Source organism: Erigeron canadensis, chromosome 8, assembly GCF_010389155.1.
Source record: "Erigeron canadensis isolate Cc75 chromosome 8, C_canadensis_v1, whole genome shotgun sequence".
Lineage (NCBI taxonomy): Eukaryota > Viridiplantae > Streptophyta > Magnoliopsida > Asterales > Asteraceae > Erigeron > Erigeron canadensis.
The window spans coordinates 19,255,262-19,273,696 of NC_057768.1; the positions used below are offsets into that span (position 1 = coordinate 19,255,262).

Below are 18,435 nucleotides of genomic sequence, written 5' to 3' on the forward strand. Positions count from 1 at the left end.
TAGATTCCTTATAGCTTAAAACATAATTCTGTTAAGTTTCAAGTTTCAATTCAATCTAGAACTCGAGATTGAATTTTTAGATTTTGGCGCTTAAATTTCGGATTTAGATTCTGTTGTGTTTTTAGCTGAATTTTGTTTAAGGATTTGTTGCGGACATGACAACAAACGTTTTGCAAGTAATTTCACGTTCTAACTCCAAGTAATTTGACAGATATTGAAGTTTTAAAAGTCATCAATGGAGTTTTTGAATACTGATGTGTTGAAGAAGATGATCTCAGGACGATTCTCACTAGGATGATCTTCTGCAGATCGTCTTAGTGCTTGAATTTTCATTCTTTCATACTTTGTGTGTCGTATCTTGTAGAACGATCTTCACAAGATCGTTCTAGCAAGTGGTTGTGGTGTGAAGTATTGATTGTGGCTAACTAATCCAAAAGGATTGGTTTTGGTCAATTCAAAGTGGTTTACTTTGAAAATTAAGGCAGAAAACTAAGACGATCTTGCCAAGATCGTCTCAGTTACCTGACTCTAGGATGATCTTGTTCAAGATCGTCTCAATGTCTGTTAAAAGTTGGTGTGTTTTGGTTGTTTAATTGAAGTTGTTGTGATTGGGAATCACACACTTCCTGGGTAACTGATCATTCGTGATTGGTTTTGCTCAAATTCATTCCTTCCAAAGTCATACTGAAACTCTGTCAAATTTTTCAAAAATTACTTAGAAAATTTCTCAGTAACCCAAGACGATCTTCATCTCAAGACCGTCTCATTTTCCTTAAAAATTTCTAAAACGATCTTAAACAAGATCGTTTCATTTCCAAGTCTTTCATTTCTCAAATTTTCATTTTCAATTCCTTTAATTCAATTTCAATTCTCATTTTCAAAAATCCAAAAACATATCTCAATTTCAATTTCATTTCATACTTAGACTAATTCCACTGAATTTCTTCCAAGACGATCTTCCATTCAATCATCTTGCTTTTATTCTCAAATCTAAAACCCAAAAACGATCTTCACCTAGAACAATCTTCATCAAGATCGTTTCACTTCCTGATTTTTTTTTCAAACTCTCATTTCAAGTTTCAAAACAAATATCTTTCAATTGGCTTCTCGTGAAGCATTGGCATTGGGTTCCGATACAAGACCTCCAATTCTCTACCGTGGTTCTTATGGACTATGGAAGAAAAGATTCATGGACTATGTGGAATGTCAACTGAATGGTCACCTACTTAAAGATTACATTCTTAATGGACTTGCAGTTCATCGCCATCCCACTACTGGTGCAATTCTCACTCTTGATCTTTTGAATGCTGAACAAAAAGATCGAACAGCTGCAGATAACAGAGCTAGATCATGCTTATACAAAGCACTACCAGATGAAATCTATGGTTCTGTTGATTCTTATAATACAGCCAAGGAGACGTGGGATGAGGTGGCAAGACAAATGGAAGGATCTGACCTGACTTCAACAATAAGATTGACAAATGTGTTGACTGAGTTTGACAACTTCAGCAAATTGCCAAATGAATCTCTAGAGGCTGTCTACTGTAGATTCTGCAATGTCATAAATGAACTCAGGAAGAACAATGTCAAGAAATCAGAGATTGAGTTAAACATCAAATTCATCAAAGCTCTTGGTCCTGAATGGGAAGATTATGGAACACAGATTAAGCAACATCAAAATCTGGCCAAGTTCACCATCCATAATCTTCATGAATCCTTCAAACTCAATGAACATCAAGTTCTAAACAAAGCTTCATCAAACAAAATGTCAGAAGTTGTATCTTCTGATCCTTTGGCATTGAATGTTGAAAAGAAGGTTTCTGAAGCTCTTAAAAGGTAAATGGTGGTTGTTTCTTCATCTGATGAGGAGGGAGATGATATGATGGCTACAAGAGAAGGTGTCTCAGATGAACTGTATCAAGCTCTTGCCGCAGTAACTAAGCATTTCAAGAAAAAGTTCTACAAAGCGAGGCCTACAAATAACAATCCCCGCACTTCTTCAACAAGTGCATTTCCCAAGAAGGAACACTATCATTACAAGAATTATGAACAAGGAGTTTCAACTGGATCAAAGATTGTTGAAAAGAAAGAAGGCTATGAGAAACAAGTTGTTGAGAAGGGTAAAACATCCGACAAAAAGTGCTACAATTGTTGTATTCCTGGTCATTTTGCTATTGATTGCAAACAACCTCGTAAGCGGAACTATGAGTACTACAAGCAGAAGATGTTATTAGCCAAGCAAGTGGAAGCTGGTCATGCATTGCTTGCTGAAGATGACAAATAGCTATTGCTCTCAGATGATGAAGATGAAGATCTTTCTGCTAATGTTTGCTTTATGGTGAGGTTGGCCAAGAACAAAGCTTTTGAGGCTGAAAGCACTGATGATGAGTACCCTGATGATGAGGTAAATCTTAACTCTACTCTTTCATTAGTTAGAGATAAAGAGTCACTTAATTTAGCTCTATCTAACTTGACAACTCATATTAAGACTTTAGCCAACAAAAACAAAAATTTGCAAAAATGTATTTCATTATCCAAAAGTGAATTTTCAAAACTTCTTGAAGAATATTCAAAATTACTTTTTGATCATGATACTATTAAACAAGACTTTCAATCATATAAAGAAAGGATGTTGGTTAAAGAATGTGAGCTGAATGCCTCTCCTGATTCTAAGTTATTAGAAAAATGTCTTAATCTTGAAAAGACCATTCAAGATCTTGAAAAAGCCAAGCAAGATCTTGAAATTCAAAAGACCAATGAATGGCTTCGGGCAAATGCTAGACAAATGGATGTTGATATTCTCAATAAGAAGCTTCAAGAAGCTAAACCAAACAACATTGAACTCGAAAGGAAGATTTATGACTTAAATCATACTTGTTTTCTAAAAGGCGTTAAGATTGGAAATCTTGAAAAACAAGTTGAGGAATTTAAAAAGAATATACTTTTCTATCAAGAGAAGTTATATAAAGTTGAACAAAACCCTCTCTTGGATTTCACTGCCTATTTTAACAAGTCAAAAATTGCAAAAGATGATCTTCTTCTCGGGTTGGTATTTGAGAATATAACACCATTGCAAAAAGCCAAGGATGAAATAGAACCTTTGTATGATGAAAAATTTCTTCGACTGGGTATGGTACAACAATTTATTCGTCCATTGGATAACGAATTTGAGACCGATGAAGTTGAGAAACCTAAAGATGAATTTTTGGTTAATTACGATGCTCTAAATGCTTCTTACAAAACAAAAGAGTCTTCAATTTTTAAATTGGAAAAACTTGCATCGAATTTTCAAAACCAAGAATCCATTGGTAATTCACCTAAACCTACTAAAATGTATGTTCCATCCACTATTTTGGAAAAACAAATAGAAGGTTTACAACAAAAGGTAGATTCTCAACAAAAAGTCATTGATCATCTCAAGTCTCAAAATCAAAGTTCAAAGGATAAATTGATTGTTGTAGATACCAAGAAAGTTTGTGTGAATGTTTCTACTCAAACTGACCTAAGTGCTTCAGTAGACCATTCTACCCAGACTACTTGTGTTTCATCTACAAATTCCTCCACTCAGACCTTGACTGATTCTCTTGAATGTTCATGTCAAAATGCGGCTACTATTATAGCTGATGATTATGTGCAATCTGATTTATCTAACGACAAACTTGCACATAGTTTAGTTTTGATATGGTACTTCTATAAGTTTTTCACTTGTGATACTTTTGATGAGTTAGTTATTCACCCTAAGCTTAGTGCTAGTATAGGTGTTGATACTTCTACTCAAATTTCTTGTGAGACCAAAGATGTGTCAGTTCAAGTCGACCAAGTTCCTGAGACTACCCATGATGTGAAGTTGGAAACTAAGATTCCTGATTTTTCAAAACTTTCTCAAGTGAAACTTTTCACAAAAAATGATTTTGATAAATTCATGGAGGGAGAATATGTTTTTGATTCTGAAACTGAGAAAAAGATTGAATCTACCAAAATCAAGGTTGAAACAAAAGAAGAATCTCAAAAACCATTTTCCAAAGTTCCAACTTCATATTATTCAAAGAAACGAGTTATTTCCAAACTTGTCAAGACTGAACCAAAGACCGACACAAAAACCATTAAGTTAGAAACAAAGTGTTCTACCCCGGATAAGCATGTCAAAACCAAACAAGTTGAGACCATTCCCAAAATCAAGTACAACAAAGCGAAACTTCTGAAAATCAATCCAAATGTTTCTTCATCTAACTCTCAATCTAGTTCATTACCTAAAGTGTCTAAGTCTAGATCAGTTTTGCTGACTAGGGATACTTCTAATGGTGCAACTAGGTATAGGGATAGATATGGCTGGTTTTTTCATGATAAACCTAAGAAACAAGAAGTTTCCGCACCTCCAAAAGAGTCTAAAAAGATAAAAGTGCTTCAATACCCTCGTTCTAATCTTCTTAGTGTCAATTCAACAGGTGGAAAGAGCATAAATAGTGATACTAAATGGGTAGCTAAGTTGTTAGTACATAAGTTCACTAATGTTGAGAAAAAGAAGAAAAGACAAAGGAGAAAAGCTGGTAATAAGAAGAAGCATGTTTCTATTAAGTCAAACAATTTATCTTCTAAGTCCTCAGTGAAAAACAATGTTAATGGTGCCAAGGCTAGGCCTTGTGATGTTGTAAACAATGTTAATTCTTGTTCTCGTGTGTATGGTTTGAATGCTGGTAGACATGTTACTTTTAATTCATGTGTGAATGTTCGTACTTTTTATCCAAAAGTGCTTATTGATAATGTGCTTGTTAATGCTCATGTTGATTCTAAAGAATGTTTGAATGCAATTCCTAAGTTATATACCCTGCCTGTGTTAACTAACCACAAAGGACCCGTCTTCAAGTGGGTACCTAAAGTCGGTTAAATTTCTTTGATTGCAGGAAATAACCATCTGTGTTTGGATACTCGATTCCGGGTGTTCAAAACACATGACTGGCAATAAAGCATTGCTCAAGGCTTTATCGAACGATTCATGGGAACTGTTCGATTTGGGAACAACAATTTCGCTCCTATCTTAGGTTATGGAGACATTGAACGCAATGGAATTGTCATCAAGAAAGTTCATTATGTTGAAGAATTAAGTAATAACTTGTTCAGTGTTGGACAATTTTGTGACAACAATCTTCAAGTTCTTTTTCGACAATCTCTTTGCAAAATCCAAACTCTTGATGGAGTTGACATTCTGTGTGGCGACCGCGATGATAACCTTTTTACCGTGAATCTTGATGATAACCAACCAACCGACAATATTTGTCTCATTTCGAAAGCTACATCAAAGAATTCTTGGTTGTTGCATAGAAGGCTTTCTCACCTAAATTTTCCAACCATCAATACTTTGGTCAACAAGCATCTTATTGAAGGCTTGCCGGACTATAAGTATGAGAGTGAACATGTTTGTCCTTCTTGTGCTGTTGGGAAGATTAAACGAGCTTCTCATAAACCGAAGAAATCTCCAAATTCATTAGCACCTCTTCATTTGCTTCACATGGATCTTTGTGGGCCGATGAAAGTACAAAGTCGAAATGGGAAGAAATATATCTTGGTTATTGTTGATGATTATTCAAGATATACTTGGGTCAAGTTTCTTGCCTCCAAAGATGAAACAACTCAGATTTTGATCGATTTCATCACTTCTACTCAAGTAAATCTTCAACTTCCAGTCCATTACATCCGTTCGGATAACGGTACTGAGTTCAAGAATGCCGTATTTGATGAGTTTTTTAAATCCAAGGGCATTACTCACCAATTCTCTGTAGTTCGTACCCCACAACAAAACGGTGTTGTTGAAAGGAGAAATCGAACACTAGTGGAAGCTGCAAAAACAATGCTTGCTTATTCCAAGTTGCTTTCCAATATGTGGGCTGAAGCTGTTGACACTGCTTGTCACACTCAGAATCGGTCCATTGTCAATCAGCGTTTCGAGAAGACTCCTTATGAGGTTTTTAACAAACGCAAACCCAACATCAACTATTTTCATATCTTTGGGTGTGTTTGTTATACTTTGAATGATTGGGAGAATCTTGGAAAGTTCGAGAAGAAAGGTGATGAAGGTTGCTTTGTTGGTTATTCCAAGACATCAATTGCATATCGAATCTACAATCGCCGAACCAATACAATTCAAGAAACAATAAATGTTTGGTTTGATGAGATGTCGGGCATGATCTTTGAACAAGAAAGTTTGATACCAACAAGTAATGATCCAAGTGCTTCAAGTACTTCATCAAGGACTTCTACTTTAGCATCTAAATTCAAGAAGTTTCCAACTCCAACAAGTGATGAATTAGATATTATTTTTGAAGAATTCTACAATTCTAAACCGATTCATGATGAAGAACCTCGAGTCATTGTTGAACCAATTCAGACAAATAATTCAGTTCCTGACAACAATCATGAATCATCATCAAGTTCTTCTGAGCAAGGTGCTACATCTTCTAGTAGTAGTTCTTCATCCTCTTCTAATGATTCTTCTTCACCACTCTCTCCTAATTTTTCTCCTCAAGTGAATGTTCAAAAACAACCTACCCAGTTTACTCAGACTACCAATCCGATAAACACTCCAAATGTGTATGTGCCACTTGACTTCGATCACCCATCCTATGAGGAAGCTGTTCTACCAAGCTATGATTCCATCTCTCAACAAAATTCAGGTTTTAATGATGATGATGTAGATGTTCAACAACAAGATCCTCTTCCTCATGATTGCAAATGGTCACGTATGCTGAAAAATCATCCTACTGATCAAATTATTGGAGATCCACAAGCTGGAGTATCTACTCGTACTTCAGTAAACGAGTGTCTTGTTGCACTTTCTCTCAGCAACGTTGAACCCAAAACTGTCTCTGAAGCTCTTCGTGATTCAGAATGGGTTAAAGCTATGCAAGAAGAACTTGCTCAATTTGAAAGACTGAAAGTATGGAGATTAGTTCCAAATCCAAGAAAAGATGAACCTATTGGAACAAAGTGGATTTTCAAGAACAAGAAGTATGAGAATGGAGTAGTAGTAAGGAACAAAGCTCGACTAGTTGCAAAGGGTTATTGCCAACAACCTGGTGTTGACTTCGACGAAACTTTTGCTCCAGTTGCAAGAATGGAAGCCATTCGGATTTTCTTAGCTTATGCCGCATTCCGAAACTTCACTGTGTTTCAAATGGATGTGAAGACAGCTTTCTTGAATGGTGAACTCAAAGAAGAAGTTTACGTTGAACAACCAGAAGGTTTTGTTGATTCTAAAAGGCCAAACCATGTCTACTGGTTAGACAAGGCTCTCTACAGTCTTAAGCAAGCACCCCGCGCATGGTATGATTCCTTAACTACTTTCTTGATTAGAGGTGGATTTACTAAAGGCACAAAGACCCTACCCTGTTCATTCGTAAACAAGGTAAACATGTTCTTCTTGTTCAAATATATGTTGATGACATTATCTTTGGGTCAACCAGTCAAACATTTTGCCGAAACTTTTCATCTCTAATGGTTAATCATTTTGAAATGAGCATGATTGGGGAAATGAACTACTTTTTGGGTCTTCAAATCAAACAATTACCAAATGGTATTTTTATATCACAAGGTAAATACATTAATGATATGTTGAAAAAGTTTGATATGACTACATTGTCACACCCCGACTAAGGCGGAAAACTCGGGATGCAAGATAAAGTACACGCGCACATGGATGTTACATAGGAATAACTAAATGTATGCATAGATTAAACAGAGATAAACAAACACATAGTTCAAACAAGTAAACATAGCTTACAAACCCAAGTTTAAGATGCAATCAAATAAAGTACGAGATAAGCTCCCACGCAGGGGAAGAAGTCAGGCATGTGCCATCAAACACATAAGTACACATGCAACACCAAAATCCTAGCCTGGTCTGCTATAGGACATCATGCTAAACTCCTTAACCTCCTCTAATGCGATTGACATGTTCACCTGAAAGGAAATACTCAAAAGTGTCAACACAAAGGTTGGTGAGTTCGTAGGTTTTGTAAACAAGTATCGAGTATGGTGTCAGGTCAAAATATCATCAAGATCCACACAGTAATATAGCTAACAACTTACTTATGATAGCAAGAATCAAGTATCTCTATGCAACCAGCACTTACGGTATACTAGGCCTAACGGTGCAAGTATCAAGTATCAAGTATCTCAACTGGTGCCTCCAACTCCATCATAAGTATCAAGCATCAAGTATCAAGTATCATAGTGCACATCATACAGTACAGTCAAATAGCCATAAATGATGATAGACACAAAGGCACGAGTATCCTTTCACCCCAAAATTTTATATCAGTAAAAAGGGGCTACGAAACTCACAGTGATCCGGTACAAGCATGCTTTATAAATACAGAGAACAAACACCAAGATAGATAGGTTATATCTATCAAACTCCAAGTACACCTTGATGGAAACCTATATATAGATCATAGATCATAAATGAATACACGTATTAATTCAAGCGATTAATTAATCATTGAAATGTCCTTGATGAACTGATGATTTGGTCCGTTGCAGATCTTTGAACGTTTTGACTCGAAAAGAGTTTAGATGAACTTTAAGTACTCGAATTGGACTCGATTTGGACGTTTATGACTTCACACATATAAACTTTGAAATGTAAATTAGTTGTTTCTTATCTTTATTAATAAATCTTAGCCTTAAGAATTCGATTAGGGTTTGCACACTATTCGTTGTTTTTGATTGATTAATTAACTAGCTTTAATGTTAGGGAGTGGTCTTTGGTGTGATTAAATCGAGTGATAACGATGTTATGAACTGGTTTGATGATCAATGATCAAGTGTGATATGTTATGGAACATGCTCGAGTTGTTTTTAAGATGAGCAAGATCGTATTGAAGTTTGGATATAATAAGTAGTGAGTGTAAGATCGTTTTAGGGTTTAAAGTTGATCTAGGGTTCCATTAGTTTGAAGATCGTCTTAGAGGTCAGGATACAAGATCGTCCTAGGAGTTTGAAGCTCAAGATCGTGCCTCTGGACAAGGTGCAAGATCGTCCTAGCTGTTCTAGGGCAAGATCGTTTTGGTGACTAAGGGTTCAAGATCGTCTCATTTTCATGACTCAAGATCGTTTTAAGGGGACAAGGTGCAAAATCGTCTTAGGTTTTCCAGTGTCAAGATCGTTTCAAATTGAGGGAGCTCAAGATCGTCCTAAGGACATTTAGCTTAGGATCGTCTTAAGGGTCCAAGAACAAGAACTAGGCATATGATCGTTTGAATGAACAAGTGTCTGAGCTAAACCAATCCAAAGGATCAGTTACCCATTCAACGTACCAGAACAACACAACACGACACAAGATCGAATGAGCATGAACTAGGAACCAAGTGGGCTGCTAGGACGATCTTGGGACAAGATCGTCCCATCCAAGATCGTCTCAACAACAAAACGGGCTGAAACAAGAACTCAAACATAACACGAAGATCTAGATCGATTCCGGGACTCGTTAGAACATAGAACTAGTACATATATGCACAATAACACTAAACAATAACATTTTTAACGATTTCAAGGCCATCTATAACATAAACAAGGTGTGGCACATCAAGAACAAGTTTTCCTTCATTTTCAAAAATGGGTTTTGTAGATTAAAGCATGTTAAGACCCAAATTTGTTTATAAAAATGTTATTAAACACATTTAGACACAAACCCATTAACTACTAACAAGATTTTTATTCAAAAATTGGACCAAATCATCAAGAACATAAACTTTAAAAAGTACACTTTTAATTTGATCAAAAACTCAAAATTTGTTGTTGTTACCTGGGATTTGATTCCAGAAATATGTTTTGATTATCACAAGGTTGCTAAAAGTACAAATGATTTTGGTTTAACAATCCAAAATCAAAAGATGAATTTTGTGTGTGAAAATGTGGCTGTAACTATGTGTTTTAGAGTGAGAAAGAAGAAAGATGAAGAGGATGATGAATAGTTGTTTTTCTCTCACTAGGGTTGCATTTCCTTCTTTATATACCTTTCCCCATATTAAATGAACATATATTAATGCTGATAAAAATGGGAAACCATTTGACCAAAAGAGATATAGAAGTATGATTGGTTCATTGTTGTATATTACAGCATCTCGCCCAGATATAATGTTTGCAACATGTATGTGTGCTAGGTATCAAGCTGCTCCAACAGATTTACATTTTCAAGCTGTGAAACGAATATTTCGTTATCTGAAGGGTACACCTAATTTAGGTCTCTGGTATCCAAGGGATACTAGATTCAATCTAAATGCCTATTCAGATGCAGATCATGCAGGTTGTAAGCTTGATCGCAAGAGCACTTTCGGTACTTTACAATTTTTAGGTGATAAATTTGTGAGTAGTATGTAATCACACAAGTATGTAATCAAGTTGCACGTTAGGTTTTCAAGTATGTAATCACACAAGTAGTAGCAAGTAGTATGTTTCACATTGAGTTTCAAGCATCACTTCACATAACAACCACTAAATATCAAGTTAGGCACTAAGTTTTTGAGTCACTCACTAGTTTAAGATATCGGGTTGAGCGAATAAGTGCGGATACTTAAGCTTCATTTGATCTCCTCTTTTCCAAGTAAACTCAAGGCCTCTACGGGAGTTCCAACGAACTTTCACAATGGTATGCTTATGTTTCTTGAGCTTCTTGACTTCTCGGTCCATATTTTCAACGGGTTCTTCTTTGAAGCTTAAATCACTATCTACTCGTATCTCATTCAAAGGAACATATGTTTCTTCATCAGCTAGACACTTCTTGAGGTTTGACACGTGGAAGACATCGTGTACGTTACTCAGCTCTTAGGGAAGTTTCAGACGGTAAGCTACTACACCCACACGTCTATAATCTCAAAAGGTCCAACGTATCTCGGAGCTAGTTTCCCCCTCTTAATGAATCTAACTACTCCTTTCCAAGGCGACACCTTAAGCATCACTTGATCACCTACCTGAAACTCTATGGGTTTTCGTCGATTGTCTGCATATTTCTTTTGTCTATCTCTCGCCTTCATGAGGTTTTCCTTGATCTGGGCAACCCTTTATGTAGTTTCCACAATAATTTCGGGTCCTATTAACTGCATGTCTCCCACTTCGTGCCATGCAAGTGGGGACCGACATTTCCTTCCATACAAAACCTCAAAAGGTGGACATCCAATACTCGAATGATAACTACTGTTATATGAAAATTCAACTAGTGGAAGGTGAGTAGCCCAACTACCGCCAAAATCGACGACACAAGCTCTTAGCATGTCCTCTAGAGTCTGAATTGTCCTCTCACTCTGACCGTCTATCTGTGGATGGTATGCGATGCTCATATTGATTCGCGTTCCCAAGGCTCGTTGCAGCGATTTCCAAAATCCTGAAGTAAACCGACTGTCTCTATCACAAATGATTGATACTGGAACGTCGTGCTTAGCTACAATCTCTTTAAGATACAGACGCGCATACTGCTCCATCGAGAAATCTTCACGTATGGGTATGAAATGAGCTGACTTGGTTAGTTGATCTACTACCACCCATATTGCGTCCTCACCACTACTTGTTCTGGGTAACTTCGTGACAAAGTCCATGGTAATCTTTTCCCACTTCCACGTGGGAAGCTCTGGCTACGTCAGTAGTCCTCCTGGTTTCTTATGTTCTGCCTTAACCTTCAGACATGTTAGACACTTGCTCACATAGACCGGCATATTGTTCTTCATTCCCGACCACCAAAATAGGTCTCGCAAGTCTTGGTACATCTTATCTATCCCCGGATGAATAGAATATCTTGCTTGATGTGCTTCATCCATTATCAGCTCCCTTAGTCCCCCACATATTGGTATCCACAATCGGTCACAAAAATACAACCCTCCATCTTCTCTTTGAGTAAATTGCTGTATCATACCTCCCAGACCTTCTTTATCAATGTTTTCTTTCTTGTTGGCTTCTACTTGTGCTCCAATCACTCTATCCTTCAGACTGTTGTGCACAGTAATGCTCATATCTCTGACTCGTCTTGGTCTAACTCTTTCCCTCCTACTTAAGGCGTCAGCTACCACGTTTGCCTTCCCGGGATGACAACGGATTTCGCAGTCATAATCGCTAAACAGCTCCATCCATCATCTTTGGCGCATATTAAGATCTTTTTGATTAAAGATGTGCTAAAGGCTCTTATGGTCTGTGTATATCACACTCTTCATCCCATACAGGTAATGTCTCCAACACTTCAGCGCGAAAACAATAGCCCCTAACTCCAAATTTTGTGTGTCGTATAATTCTTCTCGTGGATCTTCAGCTGTCGAGAAGCATACGCAATAACCTTGCCTTTCTGCATCAATACACACCCTAAGCGTTGACCCGATGTGTCACAATAAACGATAAAGTCATCAGATCCGTCAGAGAGACTTAAGATCGGCGCGTTACATAACTTCTCCTTCAGTAGTCTGAAAGCTTCTTCTTGTTTCTCGCCCCAATCAAAACTTCTATCCTTGTGTGTCAACAGCGTTAAGGGTTGTGTGATCCTTGAGAAGTTTTCTATGAATCGTCGATAGTAGCCTGCTAATCCAAGGAACTGTCGGATCTCTGTCGGTGTCTCTAGCCTTCTCCATTTCTCCACCGCTTCTATTTTGCTGGGATCAACCTTTATCCCATCCTTGTTAACTACATGACCCAAAAACTTCACCTCTTCCAACCAAAATTCACATTTTGAGAATTTTCCATACAACTTTTCAGTTCTCAGAAGCTCCAAGGCTTGTCTCAGATGCACTTCGTGCTCTTTCTTAGTCTTTGAGTATATGAGGATGTCGTCGATGAATACAATGATGAAATCATCTAGGTACGGCTTACATACGCGGTTCATGAGATCCATGAAAACAGCAGGCGCATTTGTCAATCCAAATGGCATTACCAAAAACTCAAAATGCCCATATCTTGTACTGAAGGCCGTCTTTGGTATGTCCTCTTCACGTACTCTTAACTGATGATAGCCCGAATGAAGATCGATCTTAGAGAAGTACTTGGCGCCTTGCAACTGATCGAACAAATCATCAATACGTAGCAAAGGATAATGGTTTTTAACGGTTAATTTGTTCAGCTCGCGGTAATCAACGCACATACGAAACGACACATCCTTCTTTTTAATAAATAATATCGGTGCACCCTAAGGCGAAGAACTCGGTCGAATGAATCCCTTATCTTGTAATTCTTGCAATTGTGTTGCTTTGCTATTGGCGCAGCGTCAGGTACTAGATCAATGCAAAACTCAACTTGTCTAGGTGGGAGTAATCCTACCACATCATCAGGAAAAACATCGGGGAAGTCGCATACGATAGGAATGTCAGAAATCCTGGCTACCTTATCAGTAGCACTCTTAAGATGTCGGTCAACGGTTTCTGTTCGCTCGCCGTGAATTTCTAACACCTGCCCGTCACTTATAGGTATTCTAAGAATCTTAGCGCGGCATACGATGGATGCATCCACACGGGAAAACCAATCCATCCCAACGATAACGTCAAAACTACCCATTCCGAAAGGAATCAAATCAATATAGAACAAGTAGTCCTCTAAAGTAAGTATACACTTAGGCACTACCCTGTCTAGCCTAGCTAGTTTACCACTAGCTACCTCAATCTCGTAACAAGTATGCAAGTAACAGGTTGGCACATTTAAGTTACACAGAAAGTTAGTAGACATAAAACTATAGTCGGCTCCAGAATCGAATAACACAGTAGCAACATGATCGTTCAGAAGAAATGTACCCGTGACGACGTTAGGGTCGTTTGCGGCTTCCACGACATTTAGGGCAAAGACTCGACCTCTGGCTTGCTGGCCTTGGTTTGCTCTTGGTTGAGGTGGACCGGCAATCTGCAGCTGGTTACGGTTCACGGTTGTTGGGGCTGGCTGTCGGTTGAATCGGGGGCATGTGTTACGATAGTGGTCAGTGCTCCCACACTCATAACAAGTTCCTCGGTTACCTTGAAGGTTTCTGGCATTGGGTGGAATGGCATTCAACGGTGCAACATTCAGTGGGGCTACTTGTACTCGTGGTGCTCTACAATCTCTAGCAAGATGACCAAACCTCTGACAGTTGAAACAAGTCTTACATGGTGATGTTGGCAAATGGTGCAGATTACACTTGCCACAAAGGGGGTGCGGGCCCACATAACTCTTTTGAACCATCTCAGTCGCTGCATACACCTTCCCAGTCTTGGCCCTTTTATCCTTCTTGTCACCCCTCCATTTGCTTGTCTCCCCCCAATCCTTCCTCTTCTCACTTGACTTACTTAGAACTCCACTCTGAACCAACTCATCAGTAATAGCCTCTGATCTCAACACTGCTTCATGCATAGTAGTGGGAGTCGTCCCTGCCATAGTCAATCTAATCTGAGGAATCAAGCCTGAGATGTACTTCTGAATACCCTTGGAGTCCGGTGTCACTAGATGCGGAACAAGCCTGGACAACTCTTCAAATCGACTAGTGTACTTTGCGTGCTTAGCTCCAGTCATCTTAAGTTCTCCAAATTCCCTCTCCAACCTACTAACTTCCACTTCCGAACAAAACTTCTTCAACATCAGTCCCTTAAACTCTTCCCATGGCATAGCTACAGCAGCAGTCCTTCCTCTAACTTGCAACTGAGTGTTCCACCAAGTCAATGCTTTATCGGTGAGGGACCCAACTACATACTTGACCCTCTGATGTGGTGCACACTCACTCATATCAATCACAGACTCCATTTTCTCCAACCACTGGATGAACTTCACAGCACCGCCCTTTCCATCATAGTCTTATATCCCACAATGGCAAAACTCTCTATAAGTACATCCCTTCACTGTCTCATCATCATCATCAACAACATGAGCTCGGGCAAACCTCCTTGGTCTCGGACCGACATACACGCCATCACCAACAAACTCAACCTCTGGGTCATAATCTTCTTGTTCATGAACTACCTGCTCTGGATTAGCTCTCTCTGGTTCAACCGCCACTGGTTCTTGTACAACTTCTGGTGCTCCTCCCGGAGGCTGGTTCTGGGGTCTATCCATGGCAGCAGTGACTTAGGCCACAATAGTTGGCAGAGAAGCAGTCAACTGTTCAGCAAAGATAGTAGCTATGTCGGGGATCTCTACATGACCCTCAGCACCTCCTCGACCACCACGGCCACCACGGCCCCTCCTGCGGTCTCTTCCTTGATTTCCTCCTCGGCCGCCTCTTGGATTACCATGGCCGCCCTGTTCTCCTTGAGCCTCAGCATTCGGGTTCGCCCTCATTCGTACCATTTTTCCTATATTAGGAAAAGACGTGTTCTGCGTTAGAATGAAGAAATAGTCGTTCGTGACGTCATTTACGCACTCTCAACACACTCGTGTTAGTTTTCTAGAATTCTATACATTTATGTATTCATTACCGCAGGCAATTCAATTATCACAATCCAATTTAAGCAATATCATCAGAGTCAATCATGCAGTACAAGGTAACATCACAACTAAACATTCAATCATCGCAGCCAAAAAGGGGTAAGTCGAATCTAATCTCTACATCCAACCCACCATTCATGTATGTATGTATGTAAATCAGATGCATTGATCAAATTACAACAGCTAAAGTGTGGTCCGAATCTAACACCTACATCCGTTGCACTAGCGGTGTATGTATACAGGGTGTACCAGTGGCTAACCCTCCACACCCCTAGTACATCTAATGCAAGGTCGGATCACGGTACTGGTATGCTCTCTAGGTACTGGTTAGGTATGTATATAGGGTGTACCAGCGGCTAACCCTCCACCCTTCCAACACCTATTAAGCAACCCAGGGTTGCTACCACACTCTAACCATCGGGGCGCGATCAATGTTGCTAACAACTCCATAGGCCATATACCACACGCAAAAAGTTGATCAAGCTTTTCTGTGATGATATATCGCCATACTTTGTCGCTAACAACGCTTCATTTCGCTGGGTACATAAGAATAATAAATAAATAAGCAACCGTCTCCAACATCTCCTACTCAAGATCCAACCACGATTTCGACCGGCACAAGGACACCTACGAACTCCCACATATAGCAATATATTCTATAAAGAAATCACATAAAGTTTAGTCAAACAAGATGCACACATAATTCCTATTATGCATGCCGCGTGAGGTTCTTAGGTTATAGTCTAGGCAAAACCACCTAATTCTCTATAACCACGTCTCTGATACCAATCTGTCACACCTCGACTAAGGCGGAAAACTTAGGATGCAAGATAAAGTACACGCGCACATGGATGTTACATAAGAATAACTAAATGTATGCATAGATTAAACAGAGATAAACAAACACATAGTTCAAACAAGTAAACATAGCTTACAAACCCAAGTTTAAGATGCAATCAAATAAAGTACGAGATAAACTCCCACGCAGGGGAAGAAGTCAGGTATGTGCCATCAAACACATAAGTGCACATGCAACACCAAAATCCTAGCCTGGTCTGCTACAGGACATCATGCTAAACTCCTTAACCTCCTCTAATGCGATTCACATGTTCACCTGAAAGGAAATACTCAAAAGTGTCAACACAAAGGTTGGTGAGTTCGTAGGTTTTGTAAACAAGTATCGAGTACGGTGCCAGGTCGAAATATCATCAAGATCCACACAGCAACATGGCTAACAACTTACTTATGATAGCAAGAATCAAGTATCTCTATGCAACCAGCACTTACGGTATACCAGGCCTAACGGTGCAAGTATCAAGTATCAAGTATCTCAACTGGTGCCTCCAACTCCACCATAAGTATCAAGCATCAAGTATCAAGTATCATAGTGCACATCATACAGTATAGTCAAATAGCCATAAATGATGATAGACACAAAGGCACCAGTATCCTTTCACCCCAAAATTTTGTATAAGTAAAAAGGGGCTACGAAACTCACAGTGATCTGGTACAAGCACGCTTTATAAATACAGAGAACAAACACCAAGATAGATAGGTTATATCTATCAAACTCCAAGTACACCTTGATGGAAACCTATATATAGATCATAGATCATAAATGAATACACGTATTAATTCAAGCGATTAATTAATCATTGAAACATCCTTGATGAACTGATGATTTGGTCCGTTGCAGATCTTTGAACGTTTTGACTCGAAAAGAGTTTAGATGAACTTTAAGTACTCGAACTGGACTCGATTTGGACGTTTATGATCACACATATAAACTTTGAAATGTAAATTAGTTGTTTCTTATCTTTATTAATAAATCTTAGCCTTAAGAATTCGATTAGGGTTTGCACACTATTCGTTGTGTTGAATTGATTAATTAACTAGCTTTAATGTTAGAGAGTGGTCTTTGGTGTGATTAAATCGAGTGATAATGATGTTATGAACTGGTTTGATGATCAATGATCAGGTGTGATATGTTATGGAACATGCTCGAGTTGTTTTTAAGATGAACAAGATCGTATTGAAGTTTGGATATAATAAGTAGTGAGTGTAAGATCGTTTTAGGGTTTAAGGTTGATCTAGGGTTCCATTAGTTTGAAGATCGTCTTAGAGGTCAGGATACAAGATCGTCCTAGGAGTTTGCAGCTCAAGATCGTCCCTCTGGACAAGGTGCAAGATCGTCCTAGCTGTTCTAGGGCAAGATCGTTTTGGTGACTAAGGGTTCAAGATCGTCTCATTTTCATGACTCAAGATCGTTTTAAGGGGACAAGGTGCAAAATCGTCTTAGGTTTTCCAGTGTCAAGATCGTTTCAAATTGAGGGAGCTCAAGATCGTCCTAAGGACATCTAGCTCAGGATCGTCCTAAGGGTCCAAGAACAAGAACTAGGCATATGATCGTTTGAATGAACAAGTGTCTGAGCTAAACCAATCCAAAGGATCAGTTACCCATTCAACGTACCACAACAACACAACACCACACAAGATCGAATGAGCATGAACTAGGAACCAAGTGGGCTGCTAGGACGATCTTGGGACAAGATCGTCCCATCCAAGATCGTCTCAACAACAAAACGGGCTGAAACAAGAACTCAAACATAACACGAAGATCTAGATCGATTTCGGGACTCGTTAGAACATAGAACTAGTACATATATGCACAATAACACTAAACAATAACATTTTTAACGATTTCAAGGCCATCTATAACATAAACAAGATGTGGCACATCAAGAACAAGTTTTCCTTCATTTTCAAAAATGGGTTTTGTAGATTAAAACATGTTATGACCCAAATTTGTTTATAAAAATGTTATTAAACACATTTAGACACAAACCCATTAACTATTAACACGATTTTTATTCAAAAATTGGACAAAATCATCATGAACATAAACTTGAAAAAGTACACTTTTAATTTGATCAAAAACTCAAAATTTGTTGTTGTTACCTGGGATTTGATTCCAGAAATATGTTTTGATTATCACAAGGTTGCTAAAAGTACAAATGATTTTGGTTT

General features: G+C 38.5%; 1 protein-coding gene across 1 annotated transcript; it reads right to left on the bottom strand.

Moving 5' to 3' along the window:
• Window positions 1–12,241: 12,241 nt before the first annotated feature.
• LOC122610378 lies at window positions 12,242–14,727 on the bottom strand. The gene is made up of 4 exons (XM_043783371.1): window positions 13,752–14,727; window positions 13,153–13,700; window positions 12,845–13,024; window positions 12,242–12,676 (listed from the first exon to the last, which is right to left on the bottom strand). The coding sequence occupies exons 1-4, from the start codon at window positions 14,725–14,727 to the stop codon at window positions 12,242–12,244; spliced, it is 2,139 nt and encodes a 712-aa protein (XP_043639306.1).
• Between the last annotated feature and the right edge of the window lie 3,708 nt (window positions 14,728–18,435).